The following is a 20015-nucleotide window of genomic DNA, read 5'->3' as shown; positions in this document are numbered from 1 at the left end:
AAAGTAAACACTGCTAAAGCAAGATACAGACAGGAATTCTTTTTTATATATATAAAGAAAAGAAAAAACAACACAATTTCACAGAAAATACATATTCTCAGTATCACTTAAATCTGAAATCTAGAAAAGCTGACTGACTTCAGCTTTGGGTGGTTGGAAACTTTGTTTATCTTTTTCTTCCATTCTCGTTGCGTTCGCCTCGACATCGAAGTCATATGGAAAACCATACACCACATAAAACACGTCACTTTACGTAGTGCCACTTGAAATGTTCAGAAATAAACTGGTGCTCAACAGGTTTATTAATAAGTCCCTGTTTAGGTGCTTTATATAGACAGTACACACTACCGGTCAAAAGTATGGGGACACGCGACTGAAATGTTGCTCATGATATTAAAAAGCTTTTGATCTGAAGGTGTGTGATTAAATGTGTGAAATCGGTGTTGTAGACAGAATATAAGCATGCCAACGTATTCATTTCTTTCATTAGAAGACTGACATTTTATTTACAAGAAAAATATATTTTTTAGACGGGCAAGCGAAATATTCCAAAAAGCAGTCAATAAGTGTCCAGTGTAGGTGTGAACTCCTTTAATACTGCTTAAAAAGCATCTCGGGGGAAATTCCTCAAGAAATCGGGTGAGAAAACGCTAAGAATACATTTCTGGAAATTCTAGGCAAAAAGGGCGTCGACTTTGAAGATGCTAAAATATTAAATTATTTTGAATTATTTTGGATTTTTTTTTTTTTTAATCACAACACAATTCCCATAGTTCCATTTGTGTTACCCCAGAGTTTTGAGGACTTTATTATTATTCTAAAATGTGGGGGGAAAATAAAGAACGAGTGTGTCTAAACTTTTGACCGGTAGTGTATATTAGAAAACAAATCATATACTGCTTACTTTACTAGGCTTCTATGTACATTTAAGCTGAAAAAGGTTTTCATCTATCTGAAAAAACTTCATCTTCCTGTATTATTATTATTTTTTTAAAGCAGATTTTCAACCTGGAATCCATCTTCTCCATTGAGTGTCCGTTGCTCAGTGAATATCCAAATATACTGCTCTAATTTGACCTTAGTTGCATTTTTGTAAGATACAATAAATGTATAAGAAGTAGATGAAGTTTCTGTGGCAGTGATGCAGAAAAAAGAAACTGTTGATGTGGATGTACAGGGATGTCACAAATGACAGTTACTTTAAAAACACATTGTAACTTTTACTTACTAAAGTCTACAACTATAGTACTCCAGAGAAATGCAGTAATGTAGAAAGTGAAGTCATAAAGTGGTATTTTAGCATCACTAAGGCGTTTCCTATCAAATCTTAACTTTAACAGACACGAGAGCGAGAATGAAAGCCAAGACCCGTCACTGTAACGTATCAGTTGCTCTGTACATTTCGGATTGAGTCTGCAGTTTGTATGTGAGAGTCAGTTCAGCTAGTTTGAATCATCACTGATTAATCTGGTATTAACAATAGAACAAAATCATGACTGAGTCTCCAAATAGGGTGAAGCTACAGTAGAAAACTAGTTTGTTTTTTTTTTTTTTTAGCACTTTCCCCCCCAATAATGACTAAGCTGTTATTCAGACCCTAATGACTAATAAGGAGAGAAAAAAGAAAAACGTAATGAAACAAAAATGAACATTAAGTGCAAAATAAGATGAGCTGAAGATAGTCATTTAGTAGCTCACTGACCGACTGAACAAGAGAGAGTTTGAAATAGGAAAATGAAAGATGTCAAATTTCTGATGTCATGATGATTAATATGATCAATTTATAACAAAAGATTAGCTATTCCAATTAAGAACAATGTACACAGTAACGAAAGCTGTCGACTTTTTCCCCTAAAGTGAGAAACACATTTGAGCGAATGTTTTCAAGACACACACACACACACACACACAAAAAAAAGCCAAAAGGGTCTATACTGGAGTTGAATCAAGTCACGTTGTTATGTGAAATACAGTTATTAACGTATGGATTAATATTGATTCGGCGTTGCTTTTAGCGACGAGGAGGCAGAGGTTGCATGTGCAGGGAGTCGTAGGTGTCCTTAGTTGCAGTACTCAGACCCTGATACACACAGAGATAAAGTTAGATGAACTAGAAGTTGAATCTTGATCTGATATGATGACACTCAGTTATCAGTTCTGGATATTTTGTAGGATGTGTTGTAACGTTCATGATAAAGTTCAGTTTAATTAGAGAGGTTTTTTCATTTTTTTTTTATTTAATAAACTGACTTGTAAACATCACAGCATTCAGTAGTATACACCGATCAGCCATAACATTAAAACCACCTGCCTAATATTGTGCCAGCAAAACAGATCCAATCCGTCGAGGCATGGACTCCACAAGACCTCTGAAGGTGTGCTGTGGTATCTGGCACCAAGACTTTAGCAGCAGATCCTTTAAATCCTGTAAGTTGTGAGGTGGGATCTCCATGGATCGGACTTGTTTGTCCAGCACATCCCACAGATCCTCATTCGGGAATACTGCTGCCATGAAGGGGTGTACTTGATCTGCAGCAATGTTTAGGTAGGTGTCCACATGACACATGAAGGCCAGGACCCAAATATCCACATGAAGGCCAGGACCCAAAGTTTCCCAGCAGAACATTGCCCAGAGCATCACACTTCCTTCACCGGCTTGCCTTCTTCCCATAGTGCATCCTGGTGCCATTCCTTCCTCAGGTAAGTGACACACGCACCCGGCCGTCCACATGACGTAAAAGAAAATGTGATTCATCAGATCAGGCCACCTTCTTCCTTTGCTCCATGGTCCAGTTTTGATGCCCACGTGACACTTTTGGTGACGGACACGTGTCAGCATGGGCACTCTGACCACTCTTCTGTGAATCAGACCAGACGGGCTAACCTTCACTCCCCTGCACACCAATGAGCCTTGAGTGCCCATGACCCTGTCTCCAGGTTACCGGTAGTCCTTCCTTGGAACACTTTTGGTAGGTACTAACCACTGCATACCAGGAACACCCCACAAGACCTGCTGTTTTGGAGACGCTCTGACCCAGTCGTCTAGCCATCACAATTTGGTTCTTGTCAAATTCGCTCCGATCCTTACACTTGCCCATTTTTCCTGCTTCCAACACATCAACTTCGAGAACTGACTGTTCATATCCACTGTATATATCCCACCCTGTCAGGTGCCATTGTAATGAGATAATCAATCTTATTCACTTCACCTGTCAGTTGTTTTTAATGTTACGGCTGATCGGCATATCTTATAGCTTCAAATATTGTCAGTAGCGTAACATAATGTTACAGATGTAACTATCTACATTCTCCTGTCATACCAAAAAATGATCAGTTATTGTGATTAGATTTTATTATGTGAGATTAGTATTTACTAGTCATTTTAAACTACAATAAAAATGTGTTAGTATGTATTCCATGAAAAAACAAACTGTGTGCCATTTGCCCACCTGGTAAACCTGATCATTGGGCCGGCGCTGTGGAAAAAAAAGAGAGAGAGGGGAAAAAAACACAAAATGGCTGTGAGATTAAACCACTTTTTTTTTCTGCAATCAACATCACATCTTAATTTTTCTGCCTCGTGTCGACAAACACTTGCAGCTAATTTTAAATGATTAAATGATCAATTAAATCATACGTGCTGAATATATATACACAAGTGTCTATCTGCTAAGAACTCGAATAAAGACCAAAAGTGAAAACATCAAACCAACTACACTTACATCTTTCTTCACTTGGATCTCTTTGTAAGTGTCTTCAGTTTTATCCCTCAGACGCTGCGAATAAAACAGAGTCCGTTAAAAAAAAAACACTCAGTAGCAAAGTTAATTTAGTCTGTTTTTATGTCTGTGTTGACTTTTAGACTTAAAAAGAAAAAAAAACTGCGTGTATTTGTTTTATTATTATTTATTTGTTAATTATTGGGTGTGTGAAAGCGCAAACATAGTACCCCAGTTCTAACTTCTCTTCACTGGCTTTCGATCTGTTATAGAATTGATTTTAAGATCCTTTTTATTTGTTTTTAAATAGATTGCCACCAGCCTATATATCTAGTCTTTTACCTACGCACAATCCGCCGAGGTCTCTTAAATCTACAGAACAGAGGCTGTTGACTGTTCCTCGGTCAAGACTTAAACTGAGAGGCGATTATATCTTTTCAGTAGCTGCCCCGAAACTGAAACTGGGGCACAGTCTACCTATTCACATCAGAAATGCTTCAACATGGCACGATTATAAATCTAAGGTAAAAGTGTATTTCTTTTCTCTGGCTTTTCATGTAATGAGAGTAATTTGATCTCAGTGTATCGTATTGTTGTAGTGTGTTTGTTCTTTTTCCTAGTTTATCATTTATGAATGGCACTTTGGCCAACTCGATGTTGTTTTAAATTGTGCTATATAAATAAATTGACATTATTATTATTATTAAGTAATGTAGAAAGTAGCATCAGACACCTAGGAGGAGTGTTTTCACTGTAATCTGTTGCTGTGTATACTTTGGATTTATAACGCAGTTAGTATTGTGAGAGCCAGTTCAGCTAGAGTATATTGTGTTAGAATTATCATCATGCTTGCTCCAGAATTTTATTCATATAAAGCCGTTGTTCGTTATCCTTAGCTAATGTCTAAGATAAGATAAGAGAAAACTTTATTGATCCCGCACTGGGGAAATTCCCACGTTACAGCAGCTCAATTCCACAAAATACAGATAAGAACGAATACACATTAAATAGGAATAGAATAGAAAGAATTGTCTATAAATAGGAATAGAAAAATAAGAATAATAGTATTAAAAAATCAATTATAACAATGGTAATATGTACACTATGTACGCCGTACAACAATGTATGTACAGATGAATAACACCTTGTTTATATACATATATAAGTGACAAATGGAATATTGCACAGTTCATAGTAAAGGCTGAGCAACAAATAGTAATAAATGAATAAAGGTTCATATTGCAGAATATTGTGAACGTATTGGCTGAATGAACATGACCTTTGTGAGAGGAGGCACTAATTCACCATCAGCAACTAAATCTTTATTGTACGTTTACTTTCATGCTCGTTTTTTTTTCTCTACTATATAATGTCCATGAAGGCACTGAAGCTGTACTTCACCTTTTACCTGAAGGTTTATTTTGTACGAGTAACTGTGTGCTTTTAAACGTTTTACACGTGCACACTGCAACCACCTCCGTTCATACTAAACATCACATCTCAAACACATCTTTAGCCCTGGATTTAACACGAACGCACTTTACTGGCGTCTAATATCAAGAAATGTCTCTCTTTTTCTTTCTTTTTTTTCTTTCCACCCTCGTTGTTATTCTGGTATCACAATCATCTCCCACTTGAAAGAATTACGGGTAATGTGCTGTTGCTGAGAGAGGCCTTACCGTATATGTGTCGTCATCCCCCTGCCTGCGACCCTGCACACAGTGCACGAGCAGAACAGCATTTCATTAAGGCTAATAATTTCATTTCACAGTCACACGTCTCAACACGGCGTATTTGGAAAACTGGGTCGAAGGTAAAAAGCGAGTGTTTGACTCACCCCTCGGGCACGTCCAGTTTCAGCATCTCTCGTTCTCAAACCATCGTAAGCGGACTGACCGCCGCTTAAAGACTGTTTCAGAGTACATCACATGATAAACACATGATCAATTGACCTCAATAGTATAAAGATGATCATATCAACAGCAGTAAATAATACTCACAGCGTAGGTCGAGTCTTTCTGTGTTATGTCTTTAACTTTAGGCTTGAAGAACTGGGTAAGAAAAAAATCATTTTAAAAAAGTGAACTGTTAATGAATCATTTTTTTTTTTAAATGAATCTAATAAACAGAATGAAATAAATGAAATAAACAGACTTTAAAATGTTTTATGTTTTAGAACTGGTGAAGTTTCGGGGTGTTTTGTGACGTGACCTCTAGTTTGCATTTTTTGGGAGGAGTCTCTAGTGTCAGCACTTTATAACAATAGCTGTGATTGGAAGTTTCCCGACACGTCTTCATCACATGTCGGGTTTTAACGTGACAAGCTGCGCTTTTGTGTCTTATTTTAGTGCCTGGGGCAGTGGTGGCTTGGAGGTTAAGGCTCTGGGTTACTGTTTGGATGGTCGAGGGTTCACGCCCTGGTGCTGCCAGGCTCTTAACCTGTATCTTAGCTGACCCTGTGCTCTGACCCCAGCTTCCTGGGATATGCGAAGAAAATAATTTCACTGTGCTATAATAAATACGTGCTAAATAAAGACTCATTATCAATAATGTAGGAGAAAAAAACAAGAGCCTTCTGAGGTAATAAAGCAGTTTAAATATAAGTGATAACAGGACGTTGTTTTCATGGCCATTTAAGCATTAAATGTGAAAGGGGGATAAAACTTATAATTGTTGAGAATTTGTTGTGGTAAAAGAAGAATAAAAACGAACCTTTGGGGGAAGGGGGACGGGGTAACAGTACTTCTGCCACCCCACTGTGGATTAATTCCCTAATACCGCACACCCCGAGGTGTTAGCCTGCTGTTGTGAAGTGTTGCTGTTGTACATTTATGAGCCTGAGATCTTGTCCTTATCTCCGTATCTAAGAAAGCGTCTTGGTTTTCTGGATCTGTTCTATGTAGCTTGTGTAACGAGTGAAGCCGAGTGAGTGAAACACATTCTTACTCTCTCCCGCAGATACAGTGTGGTGATCACGATGCCGTAGATTAACAGGATCACGTCCAGGGCGTAGCAGAATTTGGGATCATTCAGCATGGACGCCTCTGTTTGAGTGAGAGAAAATATTCAGTCTTACATTTATATACAGAATATGTGTGGCTTTGTCAGTTGCAGCTCAGGTTCTGCGTTATAACAACGGAGGGAAAAAAAAAAAACCTTCAAAACTAAACCTCACGTTCTGTAGGTAAACTCGGCTCTCAGCTACAACCTAATGCAGGTCTTTCGCCCTGATTTCCTCTCTCAGCTGCATGAAAACATCTGTAATCGCAACCAGAATATTATAGATTTATATTTAGTGAAGATATGAAGACAACTATGAAGAATTGTTTATTGCAAATTGTCTGAATTTATTACAAGTGTAGCAAAAGGGTGTCCAAACTTTTACACACACACACATTTGCATTAAATAAATAAATAAATAATTAAATAAATAAATACGCGTCTGCGGCGTGGAATGTAACTGATCACAACAGTGAACAAAATATAAATAAAACTAAAAAAAAAAAAAGATATCAGTTCTAAAGTTTCCATACTTTGTGAAAAAGGAAAATATATGTCTATTTTACCATTTATCTTTAAATCACCCCGCATGTCAGTGCCATAGTGCTCGTAAAGCACACACAGGTGTACCCAGTGTATATATATATTCAAATTTTATATTATTATAATCTGCCACTCAGATTATCAAGTAACCTAATGGCTATTCCAATAAACCTTAACACTTGACACACATGCAGACTCAGACCCATAAAACACACCACAGATAGATACGCATGCACACGTACACGCACACGCACAGGCACACACACATATATTCAGGCAAGGTGCAAGCACAGTGTGTGAGATTCACTGAGCCTTCTGTGGTCTGTGTGACAGGCACAGTTTCGAGTTTCTAGTTCAGTGGTTTCCTCAGCTGCAGCTGTCTCCGAGCCCAGGAGCTAAGGTGGTGTAACTGACTGTCTCTGTGTGTGTGTGTGTGTGTGTGTGTGTGTGTTTGCTTGAGAGAGTGTGAATGTGAGTGTAGGAGGTTGATGTGGGACATATTTACAACATACACCTACTCAGAAACATACTGACTGATTTTTGAAGTGATAAAACACCAGATAGTAGTTGGTAAAGTGTGTGTGTGCTTTTTTTTTTTCTTTAAACCGCGCTTCTACAGATAAAGATTTTTGCATTCACCATAATATATTATTAATGAAGTGACTATACCGCCCTCCTCAAGTGCTCGTCTTTTATTCATTATTATTCATTTATTCCTTGTATTCTTTGCTACTATGAAATTACGTATGAACATACGATTACATAGCACGTTCGCGTCACACTTCCAGGATTGGGGTTCGATTCCTGCCGTGGCCCTGTGTGTGTGTGTGTGTGTGCGCGCGTGGAATGTGCATGTTCTCCACATGCTGCTGGGGTTTTCTCCAGGTACTCCGGTTTCCTCCCCCAGTCCAAAGACATGCATGGTAGGCTGACTGGCATGTCCAAAGTATCTGTAGTGTATAAGTGTGTGTGTGATTGTGCCCTGAGATGGGTTGGCACCCCGTCCAGGGTGTACCCCGCCTTGTCCCCCATGCTCCCTGGGATAAGCTCCAGGTTCCCCGTGACTCAGTAGGATAAGCGGTATAGAAAATGGATGTTTTCCATTCAAATAATTTGCTCACTTTGAAACAAATTTCGGGGGGGGGGAAAGAGAAATCTAAAGAAAATGTGAAACGTTATGTACTTTATGCAAATATTCTGACCAAATACACATTCCTGTCATGTTTCCTTGTATTTATTCCAAAACTATGTTTTATAATTCATCCAAACGTGATGATGGCGTGAAGCATAGTCTTCCTGGTGTGGTCGATTAGTTTTGAAATTATGGGTGCGACCTTATGTCACACACACACACACACACACAAAAAAAAAAAAAAAAAAATACCCTGAAATACTGTAACTGTCAGTGAGGTCATCAAAACTAGGTTATTAAAGCAGCGTGATCTGGGTTTTAGAAAACCTTACCAAAGTAAAACGCAGATAAAATGCAGAAGACTCCATTTACAAATGAACTAATATGGTTCGTTTCGGATTGAAGCTCTACGTAATTACGACGATCTAAAAAAATATTCCGTTAGGTTTATGATTATTAATTGTTAGAAACAAAACCTCAGTGTACGATCACGGTATGATATCCCTGTAATAATAATAATAATAATAATAATCTGCAATCACACCTGTAGGTCACTACAATAAGGACGAGTGAGAAAGCCTTCACTCTGCAGTTACAAGATTTACAAGTTGCATTTTATGATGCAATAAAAAATAAAAATAGTTGCCCGTTTCAACACAAAACCAATGGGAAATCTTAAGCCTTGAGTGTCACATGGCCTGAATTCTGCAATGAACTTCCTTTTTCAGTGTCTGAATTACTCGTGCATGCCACGATCAAAATCACAGAGATCACATTTTCCTCCATTCTGATGTCTGATGTGAACATTACCTGAAGCTGCATGATTTTATGCGCTGCACTTCTGCCACACGATTGCACACTTGCGTGTATGTAGAGGTGTACAGGTGTTCCTAATAAAGTGGACAGTCAGTGTACATCACCCACGAGAAAACGTCTAGCGTTTTAAAGTAGGTTTTAACGTCGTGAAGAAGAAGTGAATTGATGAATAGTGAATATATAATGAAAGAAGATATACAGTTTGGGAAGTGCTGATTAATTATGTTCTGTTGGCCATATCTTTTAAAAACATTATTTTCTGCAGTCATCAGAGCAGAAGGTGTAAGTGCGTCTCTCTGCTCTAAATCATGTGATGGCGCAGGTTCATCGCAGACATTTTGACAGCCGGGTTTTGATCACAAACGGAAATGGCTGTAGGCTTACGTCTGTTTCGATACGACGTGTAGCTATTTTCGACCTTTTTCAAACTCTGACATACATGTGTGAGGAAATTACACTTCACCTGCAAAGAGTTGGACATCTTTAGGCAGATCGAATGTTTTTAGAAGTTCGTTTGGTAATCTGGATCCTTACCCGACATGATCTTTGCAGAAAGCCTAGGCACGTTTATAAAGTAAATAAAAACATACACGAAATGACCAAAAGTATGTGAACACCTGACCATTGAACATCCCATTCCAAAACCATGGCCATTAATATGGTGCTGGATCCCCCTTTGCTGTTATAATAACCTCCACTCGTCTGGGAAGGCTTTCCACTAGGTTTTTAGAGCGTGGCTGTGGGGATTTGTGCTCATTCAGCCACATGAGCATTAGTGTTGGGTGAGGAGGTCTGGAGTGCAGTCAGTATTTCAGTTCGTCCCAAAGGTGTTCAGAGGGGTTGAGGTCAAGGCTCTGTACAGGACACTTGAGTTCTTCCACTCAAACCTTGGCAAACCATGTCTTCATGGAGCTCGCTTTGTGAACAGGGGCATAAATGCTGGAACAGGTTTGAGCCCCTTGGTTCCAGTGAAGGGAAATTGTGATGCTACAGCATACAGAGATAATCTAGACAATTGTGTGCTTCCACTTCGTGGTAACAGTTTGGGAACGCAAATATGGGGGTGATGGTCAGGTGTCCAAAACCCGTCAGGTAGAACAATAAAACCACTGACAGGTGAAGTTAGTAACATGGACTATCTTGTTACAGTGGCACCAGACATGAGGTGGGATATATGTGTGTATATTAGGCAGCAAGTGAACAGTCAGTTCTCAAAGTTGATGTGTTGGAAGCAGGAAAAATGGGCAAGTGTAAGGATCTGAGAGACTTTGACAAGGGCCGAATTGTGACGGCTAGACGACTGAGTTAGAGCATGTCCAAAACAGCAGGTCTTGTGGAGTGTTACCAGTATGCAGTGGTTAGTACCTACCAAAAGTTATCCAAGAAGAATGACCGGTGAACCGGCGACAGGGTCATGGGCACTCAAGGCTCACTGATGTGCGTGGGGAGTGAAGGTTAGCCCGTCTGGTCCGATCCCACAGAAGAGCTACTGTAGCACAAACTACTGAAAAAGTTAATGCTGGCTGTGAGAGAAAAGAGTCCGAACACACAGAGCATCACAGCTTGCTGTTTATCTGGCTGCATCACAGATTGGTCCGAGTGCCCATGCTGACCCCTGTCCACCACCGAAAGCACCTACAATGAGCATGTGAGCCTCAGAACTGGACCATGGAGCAATGGAGGAAGGTGGCCTGGTCTGATGAATCACATTTTCTTTTACGTCATGTGGACGGCCGGGTGTGTGTGTTTCGCTTAACTGAGGAAGACATGGCACCAGGATGCACTATGGGAAGAAGGCAAGCCGGTGAAGGAAGTGTGTCGCTCTGAGCAATGTTCTGCTGGGAAACTTTGGGTCCTGGCATTCATGTGGATGTTACTTTGGCACGTATCATCTACCTAAACGTTGCTGCAGATCAAGTACACCTCTTCATGGCATTGATATTCCCTAATGTCAGTGGCCTCGTTCAGCAGGATAATGCTCCCTGACACACTGCAAAAACTGTTCAGGATGGTTTGAGGAACATGCCACGTGTGCAAGGTTTTGACTCGGGGTCCAAATTCCCCAGATCTCAATCCGATCGAGCGTCTGTGGGATGTGCTGGACAAACAAATATGATCCATGGAGACCCCACCTCACAACTTACAGGTCTTACAGGACCTGCTGCTAACATCTTGGTGCCAGATACCACCGCACACCTTCAGAGGTCTTGTGGAGTCCATGCCTCAACGGGACAGAGCTGTTTTGGTGGTACAAGGGGGACCTACACAATATTAGGCAGGAGGTTTTGTTTTCTTAAAGTTTAGCTATATTATAGACATGAAATATAATTCATATTTTTCATATACTGTTTGTTCAGACACATTGACCTCCAGGCTTTCCATTTTACAACTAATCTATAAACTTAATAACACATACAGTGGGGTCGAAAAGTCTGAGACCACAATAGAAAATCTGGGATTTATTCATTTAAAACTGGAAATAAACAGAAAGAATTTTTGAAAATTCGAAAACAAAAAAAATTCAATATTCTAATCTATTCAATATTCAAAACGTTGCACTGTTTATGTCCCTATTTAAATGTAAGTAAACGTGTGACATTGAGCATGTTTACTGCTACGTCCAAAAGGTCAGATTTTCCTCAGGTCTAATCTCTTCTACTGAACGTGTTTGTGTGTTCCACACGACAGTCTGATGAATTCGATCTCAAATGGATCATAAGGTTTTGCATAAACTTGTGGCGTCCGTGCCAGCTCGAGTGCACACGGTCATTAACGCAAAAAGGGGACGTACCAAAAATTAAGAAACTCTGAACTTCATGTAAATATTTCTACGATTTTACTTTTCGCCCACGTTGTTGCCGATAATATACTCTGTAATGAAAACCTTCCCAATGCCAAACAGACGCACTAAGACTATTGAACCCCACTGATATAAGATATACAGTATAAAAATATAATTTATTTAACATTACTAATTAAATAAGTGATTCCAGCTCAGTCCATACGTGATAGCCACAATCACACACACTGTGGTCTCCAGTCTGTCTGCTGTGTTGTGTCACGAGCTGATTCAGTTTCTCAGGTTTTGTCCACATTGCAGTGAAAAAGATTATTTTAATCAAATATATTTTTTAAAAGCACACTTGTAGGAAAATAAGGCAGCATAAGTAACCACTTTGATGTATTTTTTTTAGTTCTGCAACACCCCGGAAACGATCACCTTCTGATCATTGTATCTAGAATCAACTCAGCGTTGAGTGAGTTTAGGTTTGTCAGGTAGTCTGTGGTCAAGTCTTAACTTCCCTTTCAGCGCACCGCAGAGGTGCACTGGTGTGGTTAAGCTTCACCTCCTACAGAGTGCTTGAGACAGCGAAATGACCCGTAAAACGCGTCTAAAATACTGCCGTGTTTTTAGTTTAGCTTAGTTTTATTTTTGCATGGTACTCTACGTTCTAATAAATCTGCTAAACGTTTAATATTATTTCTCGGGTTGTGTGTAAAAGCATTATGGTTGGTTTATGATTTATCTAATAATTTCGATAGATCTTTAGGATGATAAACAAGCTGATAACACATTAGGCTTGCCGTTACACTGTAATAATCAGCGACGGGAGGGTGTGATGCGGCCTGACAGGAAGTGGATTTACTCTCTGAGGTTATCAGCTTTACCACTGACTGTTATAAAGCACTGACACTGACCACCCTTTTAGAAGATTCTAGATGTCCCGTCACAGAAAGCTCTCATAACCCAACGACGCACATTTTTGAAATCCGTTTGTGTGGCGTATCCACTATGTACGTCCAGGTGTAAGGCGTTACTATAGAAACAACAATAATGCAGTGGAACAAGCGCAATAAAATAAACCTTGTAGTGATTTGTCTTGTAGTAACAACTACTACTGATCTCCTGCTGTATAAAAGTCATCAACCTCTTCTGATCAATTCAACAGCACTGCAGCATTATACGCTCTTGTTTTTAGATCTTTATCTCTCCTATAGCTATATTTTGCTATTTAAAAGACGTGTTTTTCAAGTGCAAGTGATGGCCCACGTGCTTTAATACGTTCGTCCGTATATCATGTTATTCTGATGGTATATTAACCATGCTGACTGTGTGTACAACCGTTTCGGTTAGTTTACAGGTCGTCAGTGTTAAAATGCGTCATGTCAGTGGTCTTGAGTGGGCCTATTGAGGTTTAATTACTTTCAATTAAAAGAAATTTCATCACTGCTGTTCTATGTTTCACTTTAATTCAGTCTCATAAATATATTGAATCAGATGGACGTTAAAACAGTCCTACCACCAACCCGTCCCATCGACGTTAATTTGACTTTTTTTTTTTCCTTCTTCAGTACTATGAGCAGAGAAGACCGTTATCATGGGCCACAAGGATGTCGCTGATAAATATAGAGATTTTTCACAGTTTAACAAAATGGCCCGTGTAAAGTGATTCGGTGAGCTACACAGTTAACCAGCTTCTGTTCTTCTTATCTCGATGAGGTGCAGAAGCGAAGGGGTGGGAGGTGGTGTACGTATGAAGAAACCGCCATCGATTTATAGACGGCCCTCTTTAAGTGAAACTCTATCAGCTAGCTCGTATATCAGACACAGGAAGCGCAGACACTTTCTTGCTGATGTTCATGTAAGTAGCCAAACCACACAGATAAATGTCATGTACAATTCAGTTACCGTGAAACATGACACACACAGTTTATTTCTAAATAACGTGACTTCATGTTGAGTAAAATTGGAGACTCCAGAATCCTGCCTTGACCAAAGGCAGGCAATTTTGAAATAATATATAATATTATGAATATATATATATATATCAGATACCTCCGTTATTAAAAAGTATTTTGGAAATCTTTCCAAGATGTTGTAGAACATTTTTTTTTCCTTTCAGTTATCTGATATAGAGAGAGGTCTTGTTTACCATTCTGCTAAATTTCGTCATACTCTGGAGGTGTTTTTGGTTCAAATAAAAAAAAATTCAAGTGATATCATTGACTGTAACTTGACTCTACACCTACAGTTTGAAAATGACATTTTCCAAAACACCAGTAGATTAGTAGATCAGCAAAGCTTATTAATAGAAAAGCACATATGTAGTGTAGTGCTTTGATAGTTTTTTTTTTTGTATGTTAACAGCCATATGTTTTTACAGAGCAGATTTTGCAACCAAGGATGTTTTACCACTTGCGCTAAAGAAAACCTGCAACTTCTACATTTTGAACATTTTATATTATGAATATTTAGTAACAAAATACTCTGGGAGAATTTCACAACATGGTTTAAACAGTATACACGCTATACTTCCTCATATCTCAGCTAAAAAAAATATCGTTTAAATTTGCAACGTTAGCATTTTAGAAAACTTTTCTCCCTGTGAATGTCAGTTTTCTGGGGATTTTTTGCAACACAAATAAACTTTCCTTTAAATCCTTCTGCAACATTTTTAATTGTACGAAAGTTAACACTGCTGTGGGAACACTGGGTAAGCAATGTTCCAAGAACACTGTGAAGCAAACCATTAATAAAGTATGTTCTTAAAGCATTATTTCTAGAACGTTAAAGTCTAACCTTCTTAGGATTTGTCGGAATTAGGGATTATACAGAACTACTTTTATTCTTTAAAGCTGCTTTGTAAAAATCTGTTATGCAAATCTTATTAGAAATTTGACTCCTTCTCAAAAATATGCCCACAATCACGCTTGGCAGGTGGAAGAAGCAGCAGAAACGGCTAAAACCTATATTCACATCCTTAAAAGAAAAAAAAAAAAAACAAAAAGAACATACAAGTCATACTTACTTTTATCTACTGATTTGGTTTCATGACGTTTATATGGTTTGTATAATTGGTTATATTTACTGTCAGCTTATTTATAGCAACCAGATCAATATCTGCTTTACGGTCCAAGATTAAATGTAGTATTTATTGGTCAACAGTTTAAATACGACCCTTTGGCTATTTTTAAATGTTTCAGTTTTTAGTTCCATTTTTCTGTCCCCCTTTTGTTTTTTTTTCCCCTTCAGATTACCGCAACACATTTGCAGCCAGGGGCTAAACAATGAGGAAGATCTGAGCTCCGACATTTAGTTTAAGTGAACAGCGAGTGGAGCTGAGTTCTGTAGTATAGTTTAATGGAAATTATAGCTGAGAATGACACTTTCCCCACTGCTTTATATAGAAAATCTTGCTGAAAATCACCCGTCCATGTGTACTTGAACATTAAAGCAAAACCTGTTCATTTTTCTAGTACAAAGCCATCACATACCATGTATCCTTGCTGGAGAAAAATAAAGTAACCTTTAACACAGGTGTAAATACTTAAAAGTACTAATCACATTTCCACTAGATCAACTACATATAATAACCGCGCATATAGCTGAAAATAAAGCGCACTATAAATAAAATTGAATCAAATTGCTATTCCTACGTCGTCACCATTTATGAAGGAATTACTGTGCGAACCTGCCACTGGATCCTATTTTCTGATGCTCCAGGAACTAGTAAAGCTGATCAAGTAACGTGGACCGGCGTCCCATGCGGAGTGAATCCTCCTGCCTTGCGCCCATGATGCTGTCATTTTTGCTTTGTCTGCTCTTTTGTGTTTCATGTTTGTTATTTTGTCTCCTATTGTGTCTGTTTTGTCTGCCAGAAAATAGTACCTCCAGCAAAACAAACACTATTATTAAAAAAAAAACAAAAAAAAACTACTGGAACAAATCACCAAAACCTTTGACGTATTGGCTTCTCTAGTCTAAAATCAAAAAGAAAGGCTCTAAGTGACAGAAAAACAATAACAGTAATCTAATTCTCTTTGTAAGAAGGCAAAACATTTCATTCTCAGGACATACGCGTGTGAAGAGAATATAAATTCCCACCGCTATGTACACTGCATCAACACGACTCCTTTCGTTGTGGTTTTATTTAGTTGCAGACTGTTGGTTAGATAGAATATAATACATGTTTTTGAACTCTAGTCTGTTCAGGTTCACATGAAGCTGAGTGACCACAATGCAAATGTTCAACACTGTAGGAGAGTCTTCCAGAAAACAGAAACACTGCATGGAAATATAACATTTCAGAGATTCTCGAAGTCACACGTCAAACTGGGAGAGGTGCAGACCTTCTTGAAACTCAGCGTGTTTACCCTTAATTGAGATTCATTCCTTTTAGTTGAGTAATAGTGTCAGTTCAAAGGCCTGCTTTATTCACGCTTATAGACGGAAAGTGCCCTCCTACACAGAGGTTCCTCTCTGAGCAATTACAGCCGAGGCTATGCAGATGTTCTCAAGTGAAGGCTGATCCGGGAACAGCTTTTTTTCCATGAAAACAAACCTGAACTCTTAAGAAACGGCAAGACTGATCTGAGATCAGCATTTTTACAAAAAAAAGAGAGAGAGAGAGAGAGAGAGAGAGATATTGTTTTTAATGTGCTCCTCAGCACATTTTCTGCTGCGCTTGCAATTCTGAAATACTCCTTGACACACACACAAAAAATCAAAAACACAACACTGCATCATCATTATTGGGAATCTGTTTTGGTTGGAGAAAAATAAAAAGGTCTTCAGATCAGTCACTTGTTATTGTGCTAAAACAAACAGCTGAGGAATCAGCACTGGGGAAAGCACTTGAACGTGATTATGGAGTTACCTAGTCCTGGTTCATTCAGTCCTGGAAAAAGTAGCAAAAATGCCTATTTATTGAATATATAGGTACTGTGTCGTAATTATACCAGAGAGTGAAATGTACTCGAAGAGTATAAATGTAGATTAAATGTAATAAATTAAAATGTAGAAGTTAGGACTTTATGTTTCCCCTCACAGTACTGTCTAACGCAGTGTTTCCCCCACCCATGAAACGTTACGAATAGAAGAATAACGTTAAGATTAGGGACGGGGGTTAACGTTTGGACATTTTATTACGACGTACGAGATTAAACAATGCTGGAACACATCATCCGAGTTCGCTGTTTAATTTGCGTGAGATCCGGTTCTTTTTTTAAGATACTCAGACAAGTAACAGAGTAATAGTGAATTCTTGTACAAAGATGATTGGATATCAATCATAACCATACAGAGTGCTAAGGATCTGATTGGATATTTTAAATATAGCTAATAACGCAAGTTTTTATTTTTTTTTTATAAAAGTAGCTGAAATGAAAGGAGTAAAAAGTCTGCTTTTGAAAAGAAATCTAACCGAATAAGAATACAAGTCTTCGCTCTCGACTAATTAGATGACTAGCTGCTTTGTGACTAGTTTCTCACTCCTTGGACTTTACCAAGCGGTCCAAACATGTATTTATTTGCGAGTCTGTTCCCTCTACATCTTTCTTGTAGCTGTGTCCGGTATATCAGTGGGCACTCTGTTTGATAGCAGAGTAAAACTGTTGTCTCATTTAACAGCTTCTGTTTCACTTGTACGTCACTTTGGATAAAAGCTACCACATGAAAATGTAAACGTTTCACAGAAACACCATTCCTTTCTCGTCAGTGTATGAACCCACTGGAACAAACTTTTTGTTTCAACATGTAAACATTAATAACGTGTTAAGGTAAATGTTCCTGAAGAATTTTCTGATTCCGACTTTCTAGTCAGATTCACGTAAAGCTGAACAAAACTCCATAAATAAATAAATAAATACATACATACATTTTTTAAAAATCCCCCAAAAACATATAAACATAATACACTTTTAAGTGGGGTTAGACAGCTGGGGATATTTTTACTGTCTGTTTTGCCCAATTCTAAAAAAATTAATAAAATAAAAATACTTCTAAAATATTAAACTGTATCCTAATATTTAAGGAATTTATATTATAATAATCTTGAAGCAGTGGACACTTCTAACGAGACGATCCCTTCACAAATTCCACGTCTTCATTTCCACAAATTACATTTTTGAAAATCGAACACGTCTCACACTGGATTTTTTTTTAATCTTTTTTTGTTCAGGAAGTGCTTTTAGTGTTAATGTCATGTGAGAGCGAGCGATTAGATTTCGTTATAAGTAGCATTCAAGACCTCTTCAATAAATGATATCCAATGAAACCTGACATACAATTCACCATTTTAAAATACTGAGATTTATCCTAGCACGATATAGAACGGTGTGTACTGTTTGTTGAAGTACAAGGACGTTAAGTGTTAAGAATCGTATTTAAACACAGGAATCTGTGGGTCGCTCGGTAATTAAATTCAGAGTTAAAAACGATTAGTGAATGTAAATAACGTATTGTAATAATAATAATAATAATTTTTAAAAAATCAGCGTTAAGGCACTATTCCAATTAAACTATTGAAACTGTTAGCACACCAACCCGATGAATAACTGTTAATAAAGATAAAAACATTCAAAACTATAGCTGAGTAAGCATTTAACACACAGTATTGGTTTAACTGTCAAATTCTAGGTAAGAAAAGAAATATTTAAACACAAGGTCCAACAAATCAAGGCCTTGAATTATAAAAAATAACATCTGACTCTAATCTGAGGATAGTGAAGCCTAGAAATTTGAAAGCAGGTACAATTCTCCATGTTTTCAGCTATATTTCCACTGAAAGCATTTGATGTAAAACTTATAGAACAATCTTATTTATATACGATTACTGAATACATAAACGAACGTCCACCAAAGCTATCGAGTAGAACTTTATAACTACAGGATGCCTGGAATATTTAACACAGACATCACAGCAATTTAAGGCCCTCACATAGAACTTGAAAAATGCCTAATGCTCCGACATGCACACACACACGCACACACACACACACACACTCAAACAAAAACACACAAAAAACCTCAAAGTGTGCACTTGTCAACGCTGTACTAGTTACCAACATTAAAAGTGAATTTACAACCATTTGTAGACCTTCATGACAGGAATGGATGCTGTTGCACAAATACACATCAGAATGCAATTTGATTACAACAAAGATGGCCGACGAGTTATGCAACCCAGGCCCTGGTTTTTCAGCGGATGTTCTGTTCTCTGCTCCTGTATCTCGTGTTCCTGACTCATCTGAACCCCGTTCTTTCTCACCGTGATCATCAACAATCCCAATGTTCTTCAAGTTGAAAACTAATTAAAACACACATCAGGTTTTAAAGAAAGCACAGAAAAGATGAAGTTTTACCTGCAGGAGAGATGATCAAGACCAGTAGCACCAAAGCAGCAGTCTTCTGAATCCCCATACTTCCTCAGGTGATCTCAGAGTCCAAGCTATTCTTCACTGGCTACTGGATTTCCCTCACTATTTGTAACCACAAACACCACTAGGTCAATTCCAAGATCAGGGGTTTCGGTGCTTGAGCACAGGGTGTTGCTGAAAGACCTCTATACACAGCTGTGCGGTAGACACCACTTCTTCTTTGAAGCTCCAGGCTCAGTCTGGTAACAGGAAGTGGCTCCTCCGAGCTCCACCTGGTGATGCAGACGTCCCACCTCCCCTTTGACGCGGCTGTTGCTGAAGACTGATGCTGTGTGGCCTACTTTCTGAGACTTCCTCTGCTGTTATATGAAGTTCTGCGGGGAGGTGAGGATTAGAAGGATGGGTGCTGTTTTCAGGAGGGGGAACGAGGGTCACGAGACTTTAAGGAGCAAACGACGCAGGGGTCTCCCTTCAGAGCTCGCACCTTTGTTCTTGACTTTGCTTTTGTAGTTTTTACGAAGCACCTTGGCACATGAGTAACGTGAAACAGAGACAGACAAAATGGCATCTCATTGACTAAAAGCACCATAATGGAGGCAAAAAAAGGGGACGGGGGGTGGGGGGTGGGTGGGGGTTGGGTGTTGTGT

General features: G+C 38.6%; 2 protein-coding genes across 2 annotated transcripts in view; one reads left to right on the top strand and one right to left on the bottom strand.

Annotated features, from left to right (window-relative positions):
- Positions 1–20015, top strand: part of LOC128601714 (late histone H2A.2.2) — a 31878-nt gene that overhangs the window by 2031 nt on the left and 9832 nt on the right. The window contains exon 2 of the mRNA XM_053615024.1: positions 6678–6771. The gene's annotated coding sequence lies outside the window, so the exon portion shown is untranslated. The remainder of the gene's footprint in view (positions 1–6677; positions 6772–20015) is intronic.
- cd247 (CD247 molecule) lies at positions 25–19935 on the bottom strand. The gene is made up of 8 exons (XM_053615023.1): positions 19354–19935; positions 6666–6763; positions 5720–5770; positions 5557–5628; positions 5399–5431; positions 3723–3776; positions 3450–3476; positions 25–2080 (listed from the first exon to the last, which is right to left on the bottom strand). Exons 1-8 carry the CDS (start codon positions 19409–19411, stop codon positions 2012–2014), a joined length of 462 nt encoding a protein of 153 aa, XP_053470998.1. The 5' UTR covers positions 19412–19935; the 3' UTR covers positions 25–2011.

This window comes from Ictalurus furcatus, chromosome 26, assembly GCF_023375685.1.
Source record: "Ictalurus furcatus strain D&B chromosome 26, Billie_1.0, whole genome shotgun sequence".
NCBI classification, from domain to species: Eukaryota; Metazoa; Chordata; class Actinopteri; order Siluriformes; family Ictaluridae; genus Ictalurus; species Ictalurus furcatus.
Note: the sequence above shows the minus strand (reverse complement) of the source record. Positions and strands in the feature narration are given on the sequence as shown.